Source organism: Pelodiscus sinensis, chromosome 1, assembly GCF_052426305.1.
Source record: "Pelodiscus sinensis isolate ZL-2025 chromosome 1, ASM5242630v1, whole genome shotgun sequence".
NCBI lineage: Eukaryota > Metazoa > Chordata > Testudines > Trionychidae > Pelodiscus > Pelodiscus sinensis.
The window spans coordinates 199,421,126-199,442,092 of record NC_143052.1 but is presented as its reverse complement, the minus strand read 5'-3'; the positions used below and the strand labels follow the sequence as shown (position 1 = coordinate 199,442,092).

The 20,967-nt window shown below is 41.1% G+C and overlaps 2 protein-coding genes across 10 annotated transcripts in view; one reads left to right on the top strand and one right to left on the bottom strand.

Annotated features, from left to right (window-relative positions):
• CASK (calcium/calmodulin dependent serine protein kinase) overlaps nt 1-20,967 on the bottom strand; it is a 357,337-nt gene that overhangs the window by 192,675 nt on the left and 143,695 nt on the right. For all 9 annotated transcript variants that reach the window (XM_075912872.2, XM_075912888.2, XM_075912881.2 and 6 more), the window contains exon 5: nt 18,518-18,590. In XM_075912872.2, the coding sequence (XP_075768987.1) occupies nt 18,518-18,590 (73 nt within the window). The remainder of the gene's footprint in view (nt 1-18,517; nt 18,591-20,967) is intronic.
• GPR82 (G protein-coupled receptor 82) lies at nt 2,373-3,458 on the top strand. Its single transcript, XM_075923914.2, is given in 3 exon segments — nt 2,373-3,007; nt 3,009-3,214; nt 3,217-3,458. Coding segments are annotated over 3 exon segments (1,083 nt in total).

The window sequence follows — 20,967 nt, the reverse complement described above, 5'->3', positions numbered from 1 at the left end:
AAGGCATGAACGGCATGTGCCTCCTACCGTGCATACATGTCCCAACCAGATACTGCTAGGAAAACTCGATCTGTGGTGCAAGGACGAGCCCACCATCAATAGTGGAGCACCCATGGGGATATCACTTGAAGAACACCACTTATATTACACTCCCCCAAAATTAACTCCCACCCCAAGAGACAGATTTTTAGTAACATACCTTCGAGACCTTTACCAGCTTTCTCCCCTATGTAGTACATGACACTTGCTATAAAGTGGGGGTCAGGATGAAAAGCTTACTGCCTACCCCCTTAAGTTATCTATCTTCAATTCAGTTTTTGATGTTACAAACCTTTTTGGCTCCATGAATGTTTAGAGCTGTCAGTTTACTTCATGATTATTAGGCTAAAATGAGAGCTAAAGTCGTGGTCATATGTACTTAAATCACCCAAAGTGGTTGTCATGCACATTCTGAGCTAACCCTCAAGTGAGGGAAACCTTTGTATCAGGATCAAAGTCATAGTTTGATCCTCAAGTTTGGGAGGGGGGAAATATACGGGTAGAATATGTCAACCTTAAGAAAAGTTGTGAAATGGAACAGACGGGGGAAGGGAGAACAAAGGAGAAAACTGCTCTAGGGTCAAATGAACTGTCCTGGGACCCAACGATTCTGTGCTCCAAGCTGATGCCACAGGGCCCTAAGCCCTTTAAAGCTTGCTGGAGCGCCATGCTCCGGGCAGCACTAAAGGGCTGCCTGGGAGAGACACGGTGCTCTACGTCCAATGCTGAGGGCTGCCTAGCTTGAGCTCCGCCTAGTCTTCCGAAAGCCCCAGTGCTTCCAGGGGTGTGGAGCAGGCCCCTGCTCCCACCTTGCCCAAAGGCCAGACAAGGCTGTCAGCCCTGCTATTCAACCCAGTCTCGTTCTTGATGGATGCTCCCAACATGCTCATTCTCAGCTCCCCACCCGATGGTGAGGGGCAATGACAATCTCAGGAATACCTTGGTCAAATGACCTCAGATTTGGGTTATTAACTTTACTCCATGCCCCCTGAGGCTCACCTAATTTCAAGGCAATCCAAGTAATTTGGGGGATTTTAAAGCACTCAGAGGAGAGTAAAGCTTTAAACAGAAAGCTGGTCTTAATCTCAACTATAGCAGACCTCTATAATAAACTGATGAGTAATATTTAGATCCTTTTTCCTGATATTAAGAGACACCCCCTTCCTGCTGCATAAATGAATAAGTAATAAAAAGAAAGTAGTTTTCAAAGTGAGATGGACTGAAAAGGAAATGCCTCAGAAACATTTGGTCTGAGGGAGAAAGTACTTGCACACTTGTCAAAAGTAAGCTTAACTGTTAATTGGTTATTTGTTTCATCTGAGTATAAAAAAAAAAATCAGTCAGACTGTGGGCTAACATGAACAGTTACTCTGGATTTACTTCACTTTAACAGTATAATTTGTCTCAGTTTCTCTAAAAATCCTGATAGATTAACAGATACTAAATGTGAACCATTACACAAAAGATAGCTTCACTGAGCATTACCAGAGCTGTAAGGAGTTTTGCACTGCATTTTTAAGCAGGTCTTTTTAACCTTTGTTTTCTGACATACTGTATATCTCACTTTCTGTATCTTCCTTTGTACCTTTTCTTTTTTGTTTTATATTGACTCCTCTCTCTACTGCATCTAACAACACTTTCTTATAAAATAAAACTATATGTTAAAAAAACTTATAATTTTGGAATGTGCTTGAAGTTTTTCCATGAATTTTCACCACAAACTTTCAATTCATGTGACCAACATTTTAGTGTACATCTTCAGTACTTAATTGCATGGAGGCAAGGAAGTGCCACTCTGAATTTCTGCAATCAAAACTCTACCTTATATTTGTTTAGCACCTTTTGATTTGATCATACCAAGATAAGCTATAAGCAGATTATTACCATTTTATAATTCAGTATATTCGGGAATAGAGAGAATGAAGTGCTAGTTCAAGATTGTGAATTCCTGTCAGAATGTCAATTAAAATCTAGATTTCCTGAGTCTGAATCTCTATGTGCTATGTTATTAGACCAGGATTTATATTTCTAAGACCTTGGGTATTTAGTAATATACTACTTTTGTAGCACCCATAGATCTGTGCGCAAAAGTTTCATGTCCATGCAAAATGAAATTGCAATCCTGTCATCTGGCAAAGTGTTAAGATGACAACTTCGAGGATGCTAACTGCTGAGTAATAAATATTCATGAGCCCGAGAGAAGGAACATAAATTGTTAGCAAATGTATGAGAACAGTAAATATTACAGCCATTAAATACGGATTACAAAAGAAAATAACTCCTGCAATTGTTTTTCAGATCAGTTGGCATTTCTTCAAGAAAAGCTGGGATTAATGAGAAATTCAACATGTCTTCTTCAGCCATCACTGGCTTCTACACTAGTTCTGCCAATTATCTACTCTTTCCTATTTACTACAGGCTGTTTTGGAAACATTACCTCTGGGTGGATATTTTCAAAGTACGTAGCTACAAAAAGAACACAGAACATCTATCTGACAAATCTTGTTATTGCAAATGTATTTATATGCATTATGATGCCTTTCCTCACTGCCTACTTTGCAAATGGCTATCAATGACCATATGAATCTGTGCTCTGTAACACAGTAAATTATTTTGGAACTCTGGTTATGCATACTAGTATGTATGTCAGAATTACAATTTTATGTTGGATTGTTGTAGGTCAGTATGCAATACTGATGAAAAATAATGACCACACACAATATTTTCCATCAGCTAATGAAAACCTCATACACAAATGTCTACTGGAAAAGTTTCATTAGCCAAAATTTGCTAAATACTTCTGCATCAGCATATGGATCATTGTACTGGGTGTAACCTTATCAAGTATAGTGCATGATTTTCATGCACAGCGTAATCAAGAACAAGTTGGCAGATGCTACCACTGGAAGACAGAATATGGAGAACTCAGTGGCAAGACCACAGTTCTTATTGCTACTACTTGTTTTTTTATTTTTCATAACAGTATTATTCTCATACTGTTCTCTTGTCAATCATCTGAGTAAAATAGATAAAAATACTTGCATTGGAAAGAAACATCTAATTTATAGCACAGTCAAAAGAAACATTTGTATCATCCAGCTTATCCTAATGGTCTGCTTTCTTCCATATCATATTTTCAGGCCAGTTTTTTATGCACTGCTTGTTACTGAAGACTGCACAGAATGAACTATTAAGTGGAAACAAAACACTTTCTTTCTTGTCTTGCAGCTGCCAAAAGTAGTTTAGATCCTGTTATAAATCTTTTATTAGATAAAACATTTAAGAAGAGTTTGTACAATCTTTTTAGAAAATCTTCATCACAAGATCACAATCATACAGCTGATATTGGAGACCACACACGAAGCAATAAAATCTTAACTGGGCATACTTTAGGACAAAACCCTTTTTGCTATTCATAGCTACCTATAATAGAAGAATTCTTTCCATCCACAATGAAAATGAAATTTACAGATAAAAGATGAACTTGCATATCTTTTAAACTTTGCTATTGCTTGATGAACCTTGATACTTCCCACAATGCACTGTGCACTATGATTTTGCCTACACAAATTGAAAAATGGATTACATGTATTTGAACTACAGACATTGATTATTTCCAGCCCTTGGAGAAATCAAAGATAAGGAACAGATCATAGAATACTAGGACTGGAAGGGACCTCGAGAGGTCATCAAGTCCAGTCCCCTACCCTCATGGCAGGACCAAATACTGTCAAGACCATCCCTGATAGACATTTATCTAACCTACTCTTAAATATCTCCAGAGATGGGGATTCCACAACCTCCCTGGGCAATTTATTCCAGTGTTTGACTACCCTGACAGTTCGGAACTTTTTCCTAATGTCCAACCTAAACCTCCCTTGCTGCAATTTAAGCCTATTGCTTTTTGTTCTATCCTCAGAGGCCAACATGAACAAGTTTTCTCCCTCCTCCTTATGACACCCTTTTAGATACCTGAAAAATGCTATCATGTCCCCCCTCATTCTTCTCTTTTCTAAACTAAACAAACCCAATTCCTTCAGCCTTCCCTCATAGGTCATGTTCTCTAGACCTTTAATCATTCTTGTTGCTCTTCTCTGGACCCTCTCCAATTTTTCCACATCTTTCTTGAAATGCGGTGCCCAGAACTGGACACAATATTCCAATTGAGGCCTAACCAGCGCAGAGTAGAGCGGAAGAATGACTTCTCGTGTCTTGCTCACAACACACCTGTTAATACATCCCAGAATCATGTTTGCTTTCTTTGCAACAGCATCACACTGCTGACTCATATTTAACTTGTGGTCCACTATAGCCCTTAGATCCCTTTCTGCCGTATTCCTTCCCAGACTGTCGCTTCCCATTCTGTATGTGTGAAACTGATTGTTCCTTCCTAAGTGGAGAACTTTGCATTTGTCTTTATTAAACTTCATCCTATTTATCTCAGACCATTTGTCCAGTTTGTCCAGGTCATTTTGAATTATGACCCTATCCTCCAGATTAGTCTCAACCCCTCCCAGCTTGGTATCATCTGCAAACTTAATAAGCGTACTTTCTATACCAATATCTAAATCGTTGATGAAGATATTGAACAGAGCTGGTCCCAAAACAGACCCCTGCGGAACCCCTCTTGTTATGCCTTTCCAGCAGGATTGTGAACCATTAATAACTACTCTCTGAGTACGGTTATCCAGCCACTTATGCACCTACCTTATGGTAGCCCCATCTAAGTTGTATTTACCTAGTATATTGATAAGAATATCATGCGAGACCATATCAAATGCCTTACTAAAGTCTAGGTATACCACATCCACCGCTTCTCCCTTATCCACAAGACTCGTTATCCTATTAAAGAAAGCTATCAGATTGGTTTGACATGATTTGTTCTTTACAAATCTATGCTGGCTGTTCCCTAGTACCTTGAGATATTAGATCAAAGGTAATAATGTGGCTCTCCTGTATCATCACATAAATAAGCCAGCGTTTCAGGTATAGAGCTCTCTTAAATCACCAGGACAAAAATTAAAACAAAAGTAGGCATGGGTAATTTCCTCATCTACTGGAGTGTCTCTCTTACATGGACTGAGAAATGAAGTGGACAGGAAGTACAAGGGAGATTAGCTATATTCTAAGAACTCAAATATCAGACTAAAGAAACATTCTTTCTTTTCTTTACTTAGATATTGTCAATTACTCTAGGAATGGTATTGGAGCACTGGGTGGTACTGAGGGCTGGCTTCCCCTAATGCCTCCCCATTCATCTGAAATCCTGCCTCTTATGGGGGGGGTCCGGAGCCAAGTCCTCCTTCACTGTCCAGGGACCAGCAAAGTCTGTTGCCAGCTCTGCATGAGGACCCACCCTAGGCCTCAGTGGAAGGAGACTTAGATGAAGAGGTTACTCATTTTTGTGTAGTAACGATGGTTCTTTGAGATGTGTCCCCATGGGTGCTCCACTCAAGATGTTGGGTTCCATCCCGGCGCCGCTAGTCAGAGATTTCCAGAGCCGTAGCCAGCCAGACTGTGCATGCGTGAAAGCAGCACACGGCATTCGCGCTTTTGCAACATCTCGTGTTCCGGCCCCCTCTGCCAGTTCCTCTCACTGCTTGGTCTCTGAAAGAAAAAAACCAGAGAAGACCCGAAGCGGGGAGGAGGGCAGGACGTGGAGCACCCACGGGGACACATCTCGAAGAACCATCGTTACTACACAAAAGTGAGTAACCTCTTCTTCTTCGAGTGGTCCCCATGGGCTCTCCAGTCAAGGTGACTACAAAGCAGTAACCCAGAACGCACTCCGGGTCAGTTATTCTCTACCATGGTTAAGACCGCAGAGGCTACTGCAGCATCCGAAGCCCACCTCCTACTTATGGCATGTCGACGCGCAAATGTTACACTAGAAACCCAGGTAGCCGTGCGACAGATATCGCTAAGGGGGACTCCCCTTGCAAATGCCATGGAAGTTGCAACTGCTCACGTAGAGTGAGCCCGAGGCATAGAGGGAAGAGGCTTATTGCGGATAGAATGACAAGTGGTAATACAAACCGTAAGCAGCTTGGCAATGCGCTGGGTGGAGAGTGCCTTGCCCTTGGATCTCTGTGCCGTTGATGTGAACGGCCAGTCCATTTACCGCCATTGGCGGGTCCTGTCTATGTAGAAAGATAGTGCGCGCCGGACATACAGCGTGTGGAATAAGACGTCCTTATTTGAAGAATGAGGCTTGGGGTAAAATGCTGTGAAGACAATAGGTTCGTTAATGTGAAATGGAGAGCAGACTTTGGGAATAAAGGCCGGGTGTAATCGTAGTGTTACCATGTCTTTGGAAAAAGAAGTGGGGGGATATAGGCGGTGCCATCAAAGCCCCCAGCTCACTCACTCTTCGTGCTGATGTAATTGCAAGTAGAAAGACTGTTTTCATGGTTAACATATGCAGGGAAACCAACGCTAGTGGCTCAAAAGGAGGGTACATAATGGTGTCTAGCACAAGGTCAAGATTCCAAGAAGGGGGAGGTGCCCTTCGTGGTGGGTATAAGTTCATGAGCCCTTTAAGGAACCTCTTTGTAATTTGATGAGAGAAGAGCGAGGAACCCTCTATTGGAAGGTGGAAAGCACTAATAGCTGCCAAATGCACTTTTAAGGATGACAGTGCAAGTCCCGAGTTTCATAGGTGCAGAATGTAGTCTAAAACATGGTGCAGAGGAGACAGAAGTGGTTGTACGTTATTCTGAAGACACCATTTGGAGTATCTCTGCCATTTCGCAAGGTAATTATTTCGTGTAGATTATTTCCTGCTATGCACCAGTACCGCTTTGACCTTCTCAGAACAAAGGTTTTCTTCTCCCCTTAACCACTCAACAGCCATGCCGTCAGATGTAACGACTCGAGTCTGGGATGTAACAGTGAGCCTCGTTCCTCAGAAAGGAGATCTCGGTAGAGAGGGAGGGGGTACAGCGGCTGTATTGACATTTTGTGCAAAAACAGATACCAGGCTTGTCTGGGCCAGGCTGGCGCTAGTAAAATGACGGTTGCCGTCTCCACTCTGATTTTTTCCAATGATCTGGAAATGAGGGCCGTGGGGGAAAAGGCGTAAAGGAGTGCCCTCTTCCAGTTGACCAGAAGTGTATCACCAAGGGAGCCTTTGCCGACCCCTGCTCTGGAGCAATATAGGCGACACTTCTTGTTGTAGGTCATCACGAAAAGGTCCACTAGCGGCATACCCTATTTCTGAAATATCGCCCGAATCGTGTCCGTCCTTATTTCCCACTTGTGGTCCGTGGGAAAACATCTGCTGAGGGAGTCCGCAATTACATTGGCGGTGCCAGGTAAGTATGATGCTGTTATGGTGACGTTGTTCTGTACGCACCAATTCCAGCACCGCACCACCTCGGCGCACAGGGAGCGTGATCGTGCTCCTCCCTGCCTGTACACATAATACATTGCCGCTATGTTGTCGATCAATATTCTCACTGTGAGACCCTTGATGTGCGGGAGAAAATGTTTGCATGCATAGAAAATTGCTCGGCGCTCTAACTGGTTGATGTGAAGACACCTCTCGATGAGAGACCATTTCCCTTGAACTCGTTCATTGGCCATGTGAGAACCCTAGCTGATGAGGGAGGCATCCGGCGTTATTTGGACTGATGGCTGTTGTCGGTGGAATGGAACTCCCAACAAAAGGTTTTGAGTTTCTGTCCACCAACGCAGAGACCTTCAAACATGGAAGGGTAGCCACACCGTCTTGTAAATGTCGTGCTTCGCAGAAACATAGACCCTCGACAACCAGTGCTGGAGGTTCCTCAGATGGAGTCATGCGTGAGGAACTATAATGGTGGCAGCAGCCATGTGCCCCAGGAGATGGAGGCAATTGTGAACAGAGATATTCCCATTCCCATTGAGTATGGTGATGAGGTCTTTGATTGCCTGAAACCTCTCCTGCGGTAAGTATGCCCTCGCCATTAGAGAATCCAGCTTCGCACCTATGAACTTTATAGTTTGTGTCAAGTAAGTGTTGATTTTTGTTTGTTCAGGAGAAGCCCGAGGGAGTCGAATGTGCATTCGACCATCGCCACCATCTGTGATGCTTCTTGCTTTGTCGAAACTTTTATCAAGCAATCGTCGAGTTACGGGAATATTACCACTTGTAACCGACACAGATGAGCCGCCACGACAGCCAGGGTCTTCGAAAAAGCCCTGGGCGCTGAGGCTAGACCAAACGGCAGAACTCAAAAATGATCGTTGTTTATTTCAAAGTGGAGAAAACGCCTGTGCGCAGGATGTATGGTTATGTGGAAGTATGCATCCTGTAAGTCGAGGGCAGAGAACCAATCGTATTTGAGGGACAGGATTATGGAATTTAGGGTTACCATTTTGAAGCGCTGTTTGTGGAGATGATGATTTAGGCAGCATAGATCAAGAATGGGTCTCCAAACCCGTTTTCTTTTCTGTTAGGAATTACCTCGAATAGAACCCTCTTCCCTTGAACTGATCTGGGGCCCTCTCTATTGCTCCGATGGTGAGGAGAAGATAGGCTTCCTGTCATAGGAGGCCATCGTGAGATGGGTTCCTGAAAAAGGGACAGGAAAGGTGGGGTGGTGGGGAGGAATGGTAATAAAGGGGATGGTGAAGCCGACCTTTATGACTTCCAGCACCCATTTGTCCGATGTTATTTTGACCCATTGGTGATAATAGGGTCATAAACGGTGATGGAAAATGGGACCCGTGTGTGCAACAATGATTGGAGGAGTTTGCATGCCCTCGACAAAGAAGTCAAACTTGCTGTTTAGAGGCAGGAGTGCCAGATGCTCTAGCTGGTTGTGGGCGTCTTCACTGTGGCTGCTGTCTAGGGCGGGATTGCTCAAACGTGCAGTTTTGCTGTCTACAAGACTGGTAATCATACCGTCTCCGGTACGGGAAATAATGACGACGGCGAAATGGCAGGACGTACACCCCTAGTGTACAGAATGTCATTCTAGAGTCTTTCCCAGTGTAAAGTACCTCATCTGTTTTCTCTGCGAACAATTTTATCCTGTTGAACGGAAGATCTTCCACTTTGGATTGCAGCTCCTTGGGTACCGCTGCTGTGGCGAGCCAGGACGAGCATCTCATGGACACTGCTGTTGCTACTCCCCGAGCCGCCATGTCTGCCACATCCATGGCTATCTAGAGGTTTGCTTTTGACAATCCTTCCTTGAGGATTGTCCGTAACACCTGTTTGTCGGACTCCGATGTTCTTTGGACCAACTCTGTGAGCTTAGCAATATTATTGATACTATGGTTTGCTAACAGGGCTGCATAATTCACAATATGGAGAAGTAGTGTGGCCGATGAGTATACTTTTCGGCCAAATATATCCAATTTTTGGCGTCCTTGTCCGCCCCTACATTTTTTAACTGCGGGTTCTTAGCCCTTTGTAGAGCCGCATCAACCACCAAGGAGTTTGGTTGGGGATGGGTAAAAAGAAATTCTGAGTCTTTAGATGAGATGAAATAACGCTTTTCCTCTGGTTTTGAAGTTGGAGTGGTCGATACCAGGGTATGTCAAATTTCTGCTGCCGACTGGAGGATCACCTCATCAATAGGGAGAGCGACCTTAGATTGTTGCTTGGGATGTAAATTTTTCCACAGCTTAAATTGTTTCATCGGTATGTCTGATATTGGATGTCCTGCAACTGTGCAACCCTCCTAAAAAGATCCTGAAACTCTTGTGTGTCGTCTGGAGGTGAAGAATCCCCCACAAACACAGCATCGTCCAGGGAGGAGGACGAGATATTCTGCGGAGATATAGGATGTGGGTGTTTGTTCATATCAGAAATCTGCCCCTCTTCAAGCTCCAACAGTTGTTTTAGATGTTTTCTATAGTTTATTATAGAAATCCTCATGTGGAGCCCATTCATAACAGTTGTGTTCCTTGGATGATACCAAGCTGCAAGGGGTTGCAACTGCTTTGGAGGATAGAACCAAAATTCAAAATGATCTTGACAATGTGGAGAAATGGTATGACATAAATAGGATTAAGTTTAATAATGACAAATGCTAAGTACTCCGCTTAAGAAGGAACAGTCTGTTTAACACATACAGAATGGAAGTGACTGTCTAGGAAGGAGTACTGCAGAAAGGAATCTAGGGGGTCATAGCGGACCACAAGCTAAGCATGAGTCAACAGTGTGACACTGCTGCAAAAAAAAGCAAACATGAGTCTAGCAAACATGAAACATGCATTAACGGGAGTGTTGTGAACAAGACACGAGAAGTCATTCTTCCACTCTATTGATTCTATTTTGGGGGAAAAATTGTAAGCAGCTATGCACAACCCCTACTGTTAAATAAATACTTAATAATGAATGTATGTGGTGAGACCATCAAAAATTGGTCTCACCACACAGATTAATCTAAGATATTTAATTTATACAAGAATTATTTTAACCAAAGAGATTATTTTTATAAGTATATAACAAAAAGACTGCATCAAATAAATATGTATAATATTCTAGCATATCTTAATGTATACAAAAATTAAGTTAAAGCAAAACAGAGAACAGAAATATACACACACCAATGTAGCTAAATTCAAGTACTAGCCCAGAGATAATCATCCATTAATGAATCTGCCACTACAGGTCTCCATCTAGTTTTAAGTAAATTGTGTGGTTTAAATAGGATAACACTGACTCTTTGCCAGATTAGCCATTTAATGAAGAACAGAACAAAGGCATTTAACAACGTGACAATACAAATTAATGGATAATCAACTGGTAATCATCATACAGTACAACCCTAGCTGTAATGCAGCTTGCCTATAGGTTTCTCAATGCAGAAGTCTGATGATCATGGAGAAAAAAAAACTAAAAAAGTAAGAAGAAATTTTAAAGCAATGACACACCTAGGATCTTTATATTTCTTATTGTAATTAAAAGGCCATGCACCACTTCTTCCACCATATCAATTCACAGTAGGTAATACAAACCCATTGCAAAATACAAAAGCATGACAGAGTATATTCAGCACTAACTGAATATACATTTATTGTTACTGTGTAAAATGAACAGCAGCTACTTTTAACTGCAATCTCACACAGGAGTTAGCAATACACCATCTCTTTCAAAAACAGTATCTGAATAATGAACAGTTTAAAAACGCTAACATTCAGTAATTTAATTTTTCAGGTGTGTTGACAAACTCATTTATCCTCTAGCACAGTGGTTCTCAACCAGGGTACATGTGTTCTTGGGGATACACAGAGGTCTTCCGGGGGGAGGGAGAGAGAATTAATCTAAATATTTCCCTAATTTTACATCAGACTACATAAAAATCATGTGTTAAGTCACTACAAACTAAAACTTCATACATACCATGAATTGTTTACACTGCTTTATATACTATAAACTTAAATATAAATACAATATTTATATTTGATTTATTTTATGATTATATGGTAAAAATGAGAAAGTAAGCAATTTTTCAGTAATAGCATAATATATTTTTGTTTCTGATTTTGTACCCAAGTAGTTTTTAAGTGAGAGGATAGCTGAGGGTATGCATGACAATCAGAATCCTGAAAGGGGTTCAGTAATCTGCACTAGCTAAGAGCCACTGCTCTAGCCTATTACATGAATTCTATTACTATCATCACACAGTATCACAGCCAGTGCAATACAAAGTTAGGCAATGTCTGCTGTTAGTTCTGATAACTTTTTTGTATGTGCAAAAGTCCAGATTTTGTGGACTTTTGTGGTTAAACTGAAATCCATGGCAAAATCCACGTTGATTTCAGGGGTGCGGTGTCAGAATTTCACTCAGGATGAACACAAACACAATTTAAGTGTAAAAAAATATGCAAAGTTGGAATAATTACATTAACAATGTCTTAATTGATATCCATAATGAAAACAATTTCACAACGTTAATACACACTCTTAAATTTGATTATATTCCAAAAAAAGGATTAATGTTAAATTTGCTTAAGATAGTGGAATTACACATATTTACTAGAGAGAAGAATTTCTTCAGAGAACCTTTATAATAGTGGTACATAAGGCAGAAAAAATATTAAGCTAGATTTCAAGTCCCAATATCCAAGACTTAGACTCCAAGCCTAGCCGTACAAAAAATATACAACGTATCAATCAAACTTTAAACATATTGTTTAAAATAATTGCACACATCATACTTTCTCTTTTCCCCCTACTTTGAGTTCCTCCCTTATCTGCTTTCCCTTTCCTTCTGAGTGCTTGGCCATTATCAATTACCCAGTATCAGTTCTCTTAAACTACAAAATGCAGTTAAGCCCTTAAAATAGAACGTGTAAAAATATATTGAGAAATTCCATGTCTGCTACAATGGCTTCCAGACCAAACATGTTGCACCCATATACAAACACACACACTTTTCTTCACAAGGGTGTTGTGAAAATGAACGTGTCAGTCTTTATGAAGATACTACAGAAAAGATTACAAGGAAATTATTAAGTCTGTTTTCAGAACAGGATTTAAATAATGTGCACCAAGTAAGGCCAGTAACACTGAACCATGTGAAGAATACAAAATACAGAGTGGCTGTTTATTAAGTGAGCTTCATCCAACCTGTGCACTGAATGAGGCAGGGGGCCTGTGGGAAAAATATTATACAATCATGTTATTAAATACTTCATTACAAAGCAAATAAACGGGGGTCAAATTACAGTCACATAGGGAACTTTAATTTTGGCATTTCCTACCTTTTGAGTGCTTGACTTTGCAACTTCAGTGTTCTTTTAACACAGTTTGTGTGTAATTTAATACACACACACACACACACACACACACACACACACACACACACGATTACAGTCTTGATCTTAAAATGTAATAATCTTCAGAAAACAAAGTCTCATATAGTCACTGGTATGAGAACCACTCATGTGCCTGATTCAGCTTGTGGGGAAGCACATGTGCTACGCAAGCCAGATCCAGCATACAGCCTCAGGGCTCCTCGCCCCCCGCTCCCGCCCCCCTGCAGCAATCTGGCATTTCACTCTAATCTTGTGCGGGGAGGAGGAGAAGAACACGAGGCTGGAGTGCCAGGCAAGCAACAACTCAAGCAGTTCCCCATTGGATCGCAGAGCCTCTGGGCCTCAGACCCAGAATTAGAATTGGGGCCGGAGGCAGCTGGATGGGAAGCGGTGCGGATAGGGAAGCAGCAGAGCTCGCTGAGTGCCCTGCAGCTGTCCCCCACCATGGCTGCTGCTTCCCCTTCTGACTCTGCCAAGGCTGGGGGGAGGGACGCAGAGTGATGTGATGATGTCACTATCATTCTGCAGGAAATTTTATTTTTCCTCCTATTCCAATATGACTCAATATAACTGTCAAGACTTAGAATCATAGAATCACAGGGATGGAGGAGACCTCAGGAGGTCATTGAGTCCAACCTCTGGCTAAAAGCAGGACCAATCCCAACTAAATCATCACCTAATCTTCATTGGCCTTTGTCAAGCCAGAACTTAGAAGCCTCCAGGGATGCGATTCCACCACCTCCATAAGTAACCTCTTCCAGTACTTCATCACCCTTCCTAATGAAATAGTTTTTCCTAATATTCAACCTAGACCTCCCCCATTGCAACTTGAGACCATTGCTCCTCATTCTGTCATCTGTCACCACTGAGAACAGCCTCTCTCCATCCTCTTTGGAACCCCCTTCAGGTAACTAAAGGTTGCTATCAACCCACCCCTTCTCTTCTTTAGACTAATTAAGCCCAAATCCCTCAGCCTTTCCTCATTAAGTCATGTGCTCCAGCCTCCTAATAATTTTTGCTGCCCTCCACTGGACTTTCTGCCATGCATCCACATCCCTTCTGTAAAGCCCCCCCCCCCCCCCCCGAATTGGACACAATACTCCAGATGCGGCCTCACTAGTGCCGAATAAAGGGGAATAATCACTTCCCTAGATCTGCTGGTAATGCTCCTCTTAATGCACCCTAATATGCCATTAGTTCACTTGGCTACAGTGGCACACTGTTGACTCTCATCCAGCTTCTCATCCACTGTGATCGCCAAGCCTTTTCTGCTGAATTACTGTGTGATGAATTCATCTCATTCAGATATGTAACTCCGAAAACTTCATGGTCACAAAAATATCAGCACTCAGTACAATGTGCAACTTTTGTTATTGCATAATTCATCCTTTTAACTGCCATAAGTGTTGAATGTGTAAGAGAATTCTTCTATAACTTAGTAATATAAACACTATTTTCAACACAGTCTGACTCCACAATCTTGTTTCTCTCATTGACAGCTGAAATTTACAAAGGAATACTTATATTTAAAAAAAAAGCTATATCTCTAACAGTTATGACTTGGACAAGAGTCTCCCCAACTCATCCAAATTTTAGAGAAGATTCCAAACTTATTTAAATTATGAGAACATATTACTAAATCTTGGGGCAAGTCTTCATGCCTGGCATCTGGGACATATTTTCAATTGCTGCTTTGCAGACTTCACTGTGAAACATCTGGTAGACTCAAATATTGTTAGTGGATGAATTTCTTTCCACCATCCTTTCTGGGAAGCCCATCAAAAAAGGTCAATATCTATGGTGAACAAAAACGTGTGTAGCATGCAGGTATATAATAGTAGTAGAGTGTTTTATGCACAGCAGCACAACTGATTAAAGTTTTAACAGTTTCTGTGCATCTTAAATATCTGCAACCTTGAGTGACTGGTTTGTGCTCAAAATCACTGGCATTTGTTGATACCCCTTACTACATGAAATAAAGAAGACCGCCACAGACTGTCCACTCTTACTCCCTGGAAAGGCAACGTGGCTGCATTACGATGGGGGAATAGCACACAGCACTGCAGATATTCTGAATAGTACTGCTGCTTATAGAATGTTGGGAACACGCTACCATAATTTAGACAGGGCAGGGGGCTAAGTTACGGTAATGGCACTTGAGCCCCAGAACAGGCCAGAATCAGGAGAGTATAAAAGTGGCTTGAAGCTACGTTAGCCCAGTACTGCCTTCAGGCTGCAAGTTCTCTTCTCCACCACTTAAAGGCACAACCCAGGCCTTGTCTACACTAATGCTTAAGTCAACAAACTTTTATTCAGATATATGTAATTTGCATTGAATTATAGCCATGTACATGGTGCTACATTCACAGGAGACGCTCACAGGTTGACACAGCTTCTGACTTTGTTAAAGTGGATTAATTACATTAACAGGAGCACACTCTCCAGTTGACTTCCCTCCTCTTCACCAGAACTGTTAAAATCAAAGTTGCTGTATCAACTGCAACAGAAGCACTAATTAAGTGCAATAGTGAAGACAAACCCTTAGAATCTGATCCTGGATGCATAAGAGGTGTTGCAACTTTTAGGCCCTGTCTACACTGGAAAGCTGTACTGTTTTAATTATTCCAGTATAGCTAAAGTGGTACAATTGTCCTAGTGTGAATACAGTGATACCAGTATAAAGCATAGAAATAATCTGGAGAAGCAGGGAGGTATTTCCCCACTCTCTCCAACAGAAGTGAGGTATGGGAATGCACGAGGGGTCATATGTCATTGTCCCACTCCAGATTTCTGTGAATGCCAAGCTGGTCTGCTCACCCTGCTGCCCTTCCCATGCAGCATCCACCCCCTCCAGCATGTTTCCAGCAGCCGGGTCCCAGTGGGGAACAGAGAAGGCAGAATGGAACCACTTCTGCCAAGGATGGCCATTCTAGGTTCATCATCCTCTATAGGCATCATTCATGAATATCATCCTGATTCCTATACAACAGGGAATACTTGTGGAGGAGACAGGGATAGGATAGGGGAAGAAGGCGTAGGATGGGGCTGAAGAGGTAATGAGGAAGAGGGAAGGGAAGGAGGAAGAGAAGGAGGTTGGGAATGTGGTGGGGGGAGGGGTAAGGAGTGGGGAGAGGAAAATAGAGGGGATGGCAAAGAGGGGGATAGGGAATATGTGGGAGGAGGGGAAGCCCAGCATGCAGTGACCCCTTTGCAGCAGGAAGTCCAGCAGAAAGGCGACTGCATCAACACCTGGAGGAACCACAGCAATGACATCACTGCAACAGCCAGTGCAGTAGTGTCTGTAACTCCTGCACACAGGTTGCTACAGAGGACAGCAAAATCAGGAGGTCTCCCATTAAGCCAACCTGTCCCCTCCTCCAGCACCGCCAGCCAGGTACCACTCCAGGCAGTGGGAGCGCTAACTCCTTTCCCCAGTATAGTCAAAGTACACCTATGGTATAAAGGAGTCTTATACCATCACAGTTATTGGAATATCTATACTGGTATAATTGCATCAACAATAGAGCTGGAACCAATATGACTGTATACTTTTTTAAAATCATATCTCTAGCTAACAGTTACACTTAACTTTCACGTGTACACCAGTTTTACTGAGTTGTGATGCTAGCTTCCTATTAAAATATCTATATAGTGACACCTAGAGCTCTATCCTGAGGTACTGCAGTTAACAATGCGCACAAATATTTATTCCACTTAATTATACCTTGTAGCTGTCTATGGCAAACTTTATTTGAAATAATATTGCTCAGTCACCCAGTTCATCTGATCATTTTGCAGTTCTTCATGCTCCTGCATAGATTTTACTAATTAGATAATTGTGTTGTTGCTCACAAATCTTGCCACTTTCCCATTTATCACTTTCTAGATTTACAAAAAAAGTTAACTCTCTGCATTAAGGATGTTAAGGACTAGTCAACTATCCGATAAGCAAATACTTATCTGATAGTCAAGTTGATTAGTTGATTCCTGCCCCTCCCCTTGCTGCCTCTATCAGACAGAGGCAGCAAAGAGGGAATATTTCAAAGCAGCAGCGCCACATGAAGCCTGGGTTACAAGTGTCATGTGGCGCTGCTCCTTTGAAATGCTGTAGCGGCGCCTGGAATCAGCTGTGCAGTGCAGAGCCTGGAATCAGCTGTGCAGTGCTGCCCCTTTGAAATACCGTGGCATTTCAAAGGAGGAATGCAGCAGTGCCTATCAACTAGTCGAATAGTTGATGGAAAGACCATCGACTACTCGACTAGTAAATTAATCGATATTTAATATCTTTACTCTGCATATCCTTCCTGCGGCTCCCCTTGGCTGCAAATGGTGGAACTGCATCCATTGGGAACCGTGAGCTCCGTGGTCGCGGAGCCGGTAAGTAAACAAACTGGAGAGGCCAGTAGCAGCTCCCTCTGAGTGGGTCTGAGGACCACTTTGAGGAACACTGAATTACTACATTTCCAAATAGATTCTTTAAGAACTTTTTGGGGGTAAAATATAAATTATATTCACTGGCAGATAGCAACACTAGTAATGTCCAACCAACCATGCAATCTATTGATATATTATAATACACACAATTAAATTCAATAAAAACACTGCTGATTTTGATGTTTTTGAAGGCAAGACGATATGAATGAATATTGGATATTTTACTGAATCTGCCAATCTGTGTTTTACAGTTTTTATGTCAATCTTTCTCCCTGAATACTAAAAACTAAGTTTGGCCAAGGAAACAAAGATTGAGCAGATAATACTATCCTTGGGAATCTTGAAGGTGAGATTAGTGTTATGCACAACTGCTATTCTTTATGTCCTGTATTGAATTTTTTTTTTTTTAAATCAACACACATTCATATGAATGACTTATTCTGGCTTTAAAAGGAATATAGCCAGGACCCTAGGAATTTCACAATTCTGGGGCCAGCGGCGCCACCTCTTGCCCATTCCTTTGCCATGGAATACAAACTTTTTCATTCCTAGCTAACTGAAAACATGTATAGATTCAGTGAAAATGAATCCAATGTAGTTTTTCTGAGTCTGCATATTATGTAAACAGTAGCTGTGAGAGCTGTGAACTGTTCCATTCATTTCAATTATTTTTAAAAAAAAACCCTGAAATTGAGCAGCTACTATTTAATTGTTAAGTTATTTCAGGCCTTGTCTACACCTACCACTGCAGAGATCGATCCCCAAGGAGTCAAGTTAGCAAGTCTAATAAAGACCTGCTAAATCAACTGCTGATGACACTCTCACTGACTCTGATTCTCCACCGGAGTGAGAAAAGTAAGGGGAGTCGACAGGAAAGTTTCTCCCATCCACTCCCTGCAGTGGATGCAGGGAGATAAGATAGGTTGAGTCCAGCTATGCTATTCACGTTGATGAAGTTGTGTACCTTCTTCTTTTCCAAATACTGTATGCATATGTAAATGATCTGTTGATAACTAGGGAAATACTAGAAGAATGTTTTAAATTAGCTGACTAGCTTTAAAAAAGTAACATAATAGACATTTCCTTTAAGCACAGACATTTCTGGATAATTTAGTTTTTGCTGGACACAGTCAATAAGCAGTCAAAATGATGAAATCAAATATTCTTCCAATTTCACTTTAATTTATACAATTTAGTAAATCTCAATACAAACTCCCATCTTACCCTAAATTACAGAGTTTTCAAAGTAGGCAAGATATGTTTATTGTGGAAGTAAGAAAAAACTTACCTTTACATCCCTGTGAATTATGTTATTATCATGACAGTAACGTAGAGCTTCCAGTATCTGTCTCATGTAATGACTGTAAAAACAAAATATGTCTAAGACCACATAACACATTTGCAAAAAAATACTATATAAACATAGTGCATTACACGTTTGAAGCCTCCCACCTACAAAACTGTCATTACAAAAATTATATTTAAAATACACAATTGTAAATAAACCAAGTGTCAGAGTGGGGGTTATGTATTCTGAACAATTAATAATAAAATGTTTCTAATAATTCAGAGGTATTTTGAACATTAATATATATTTTCCCTAGGAAAACACCCACCCACACATTTAAAAATGTAATTCATAATAAAGTAGGCTTATGAAGACAAAATAGGATACAATATTACTATTAAAGTTCACTTTTTCCTAATATTCAATTATTTCTACTTATTCAATAAAGAAACAGAATCATTGGTACACAATGAACACAGTATACAGTAATGCATGCAAATCAAATAAATAAACAAAAGATCAAAATACTGTGTAAAGGACAACAGTTAAGGTAGAGAGGAAAAGTGAAAATCAACTAGTCAGGTAAAGGATCATTCAGTCATTTACAACAAATACATTGTGTGTGAAATACTCTTGTGCAGACAATACATATAAAAACGAACTGCCAAACCCAGGAATAAATTCAATAGATACTATATTTACTTAACTATAACCTCAAGCAGAATTCATTTCAGGAGGAAGGACTGTATTTTAAACATGAAATCTAGATGCAATGTCACATTTTTATCCCTATGTAAAAAAAAAAATTGCTAGTAATAGGGCAACAGGAATTCTGTAGAAATTTATGAAATTCCACAGATCTTTTTAGAAAATGTGCCTGGGAATACATGTGGGGAAACTGCAAAATTTTTCTGAACAGCACATTCTCTCTGTCTCAACTCATAATAGCTCTTTCACTGGTACACTGGAATGACAAAATAAATCTCAAATTTTCAAATACAATTCAGTTAATTTTGGGGTCTCCAATATCCACAGGGTGCTAAGCATTCATTAATTTAATTGATATCAGCAGATTGTCAGCATATCTGAAAATCAAATGCCACATATCTTCGTTTGGGAATCCAAAAATGAAGGCACCCAAGATGCCTTTAAATTTTGGTCCTAGGTTTTTACTCTACCTCTCCCTTCACTCAATTACTTCACAATATTATTCTGCAGAATGCCCCTTAAAATTAATCCAACCACAATGGCTACAGCATCCTAGCTTGATTTTCCAGAATCATCAACAGTAAAAGATGAATTTAAGGATATTAAATTTAGATTAATCAACTAATTGAATAGTCAAAGTAATTTGCATCAACTATTCTATTAGTCAATAAGGGCGTTCTTGCTACATTTCTAAAGGTTGAAGCACCATGAGGAGCGGGACTCAAGTATTCCCCTGCTGGCCCCGGGCTCCCTGTTCTTGCTACATTTCAAAGGCAGAAGCACTGCCAGTTCCCTGCTGCGCCTCTGCTCCTTCTCCCCATAGAGACAGTGCTGGGAGGGAACTGGCTGATAGAGGCAGCAAGGGGGGGGGGGGGGGAGAACAACTAGTCGAGTTGACTATCTGATAAGCATTTGCTTATCAGATAGTCTATTAGTCGATACATCTTTAGTCAAATTTTTAACCTACTTGCTAGAATTTCTTAGATAAAAAAAAATCAGGTACACAGAGTACACTAAACCATCACTGGAGACAATACAGAGCAGTGGTTCTCAAACTTTTTGGCCCATGGCCCATCCAGCTCAATGCAAACCTTTCCATGGACCACCAGCTACAAATGGAAACTTGCCATTAATTAAATAATTACACTTGAGCCATTTTGCTACTGCTGCACGTAGGTGGAACAGTTTAATCTAACTAGTAAGAAAGAAAATATTAACAGAAATTAAACAGATTAAGCGCTTTAAATTTCTCATATTAGTTTACCAAACTTAATTTTAAATAAAGTTAAATAGTAATTTTATGTTCAACACAAAAGGTTACAACATTGTCATTATGGCAGGAGTGGGAAACCTTTTTTGGATCGGGGACTACTGACCTACAGAAAAATCAGTAGGGGAATCGCACAAGTAAGAAGAAAATAAAGAACCTTTAAACCCCCCTACCCTCATGGATGTGACCCTCAACTGAGACAACTCATCCACTGACATTCCAGCTCCATGGGGGGGCAGGGAAGGACAGGAAGGACTGAGGTTCAGGACTTCCCATTGGCCAGATTAACTCTTCTGGGTTCTGGAATTAGTGGATTTTGTGGACCCTGCTAGGCTCTGGGGTGAGGCCAAAATGAAGGTGCAGGACAGGGCTGCCAGCTAGAGGGGTAGGGATAAGGATGCAGGATGTCTTGTATTTTCTGAATTTTTCCCCGGCCAGGGGGCGAAAATGCTGGGTACCTGGCAACCCTACA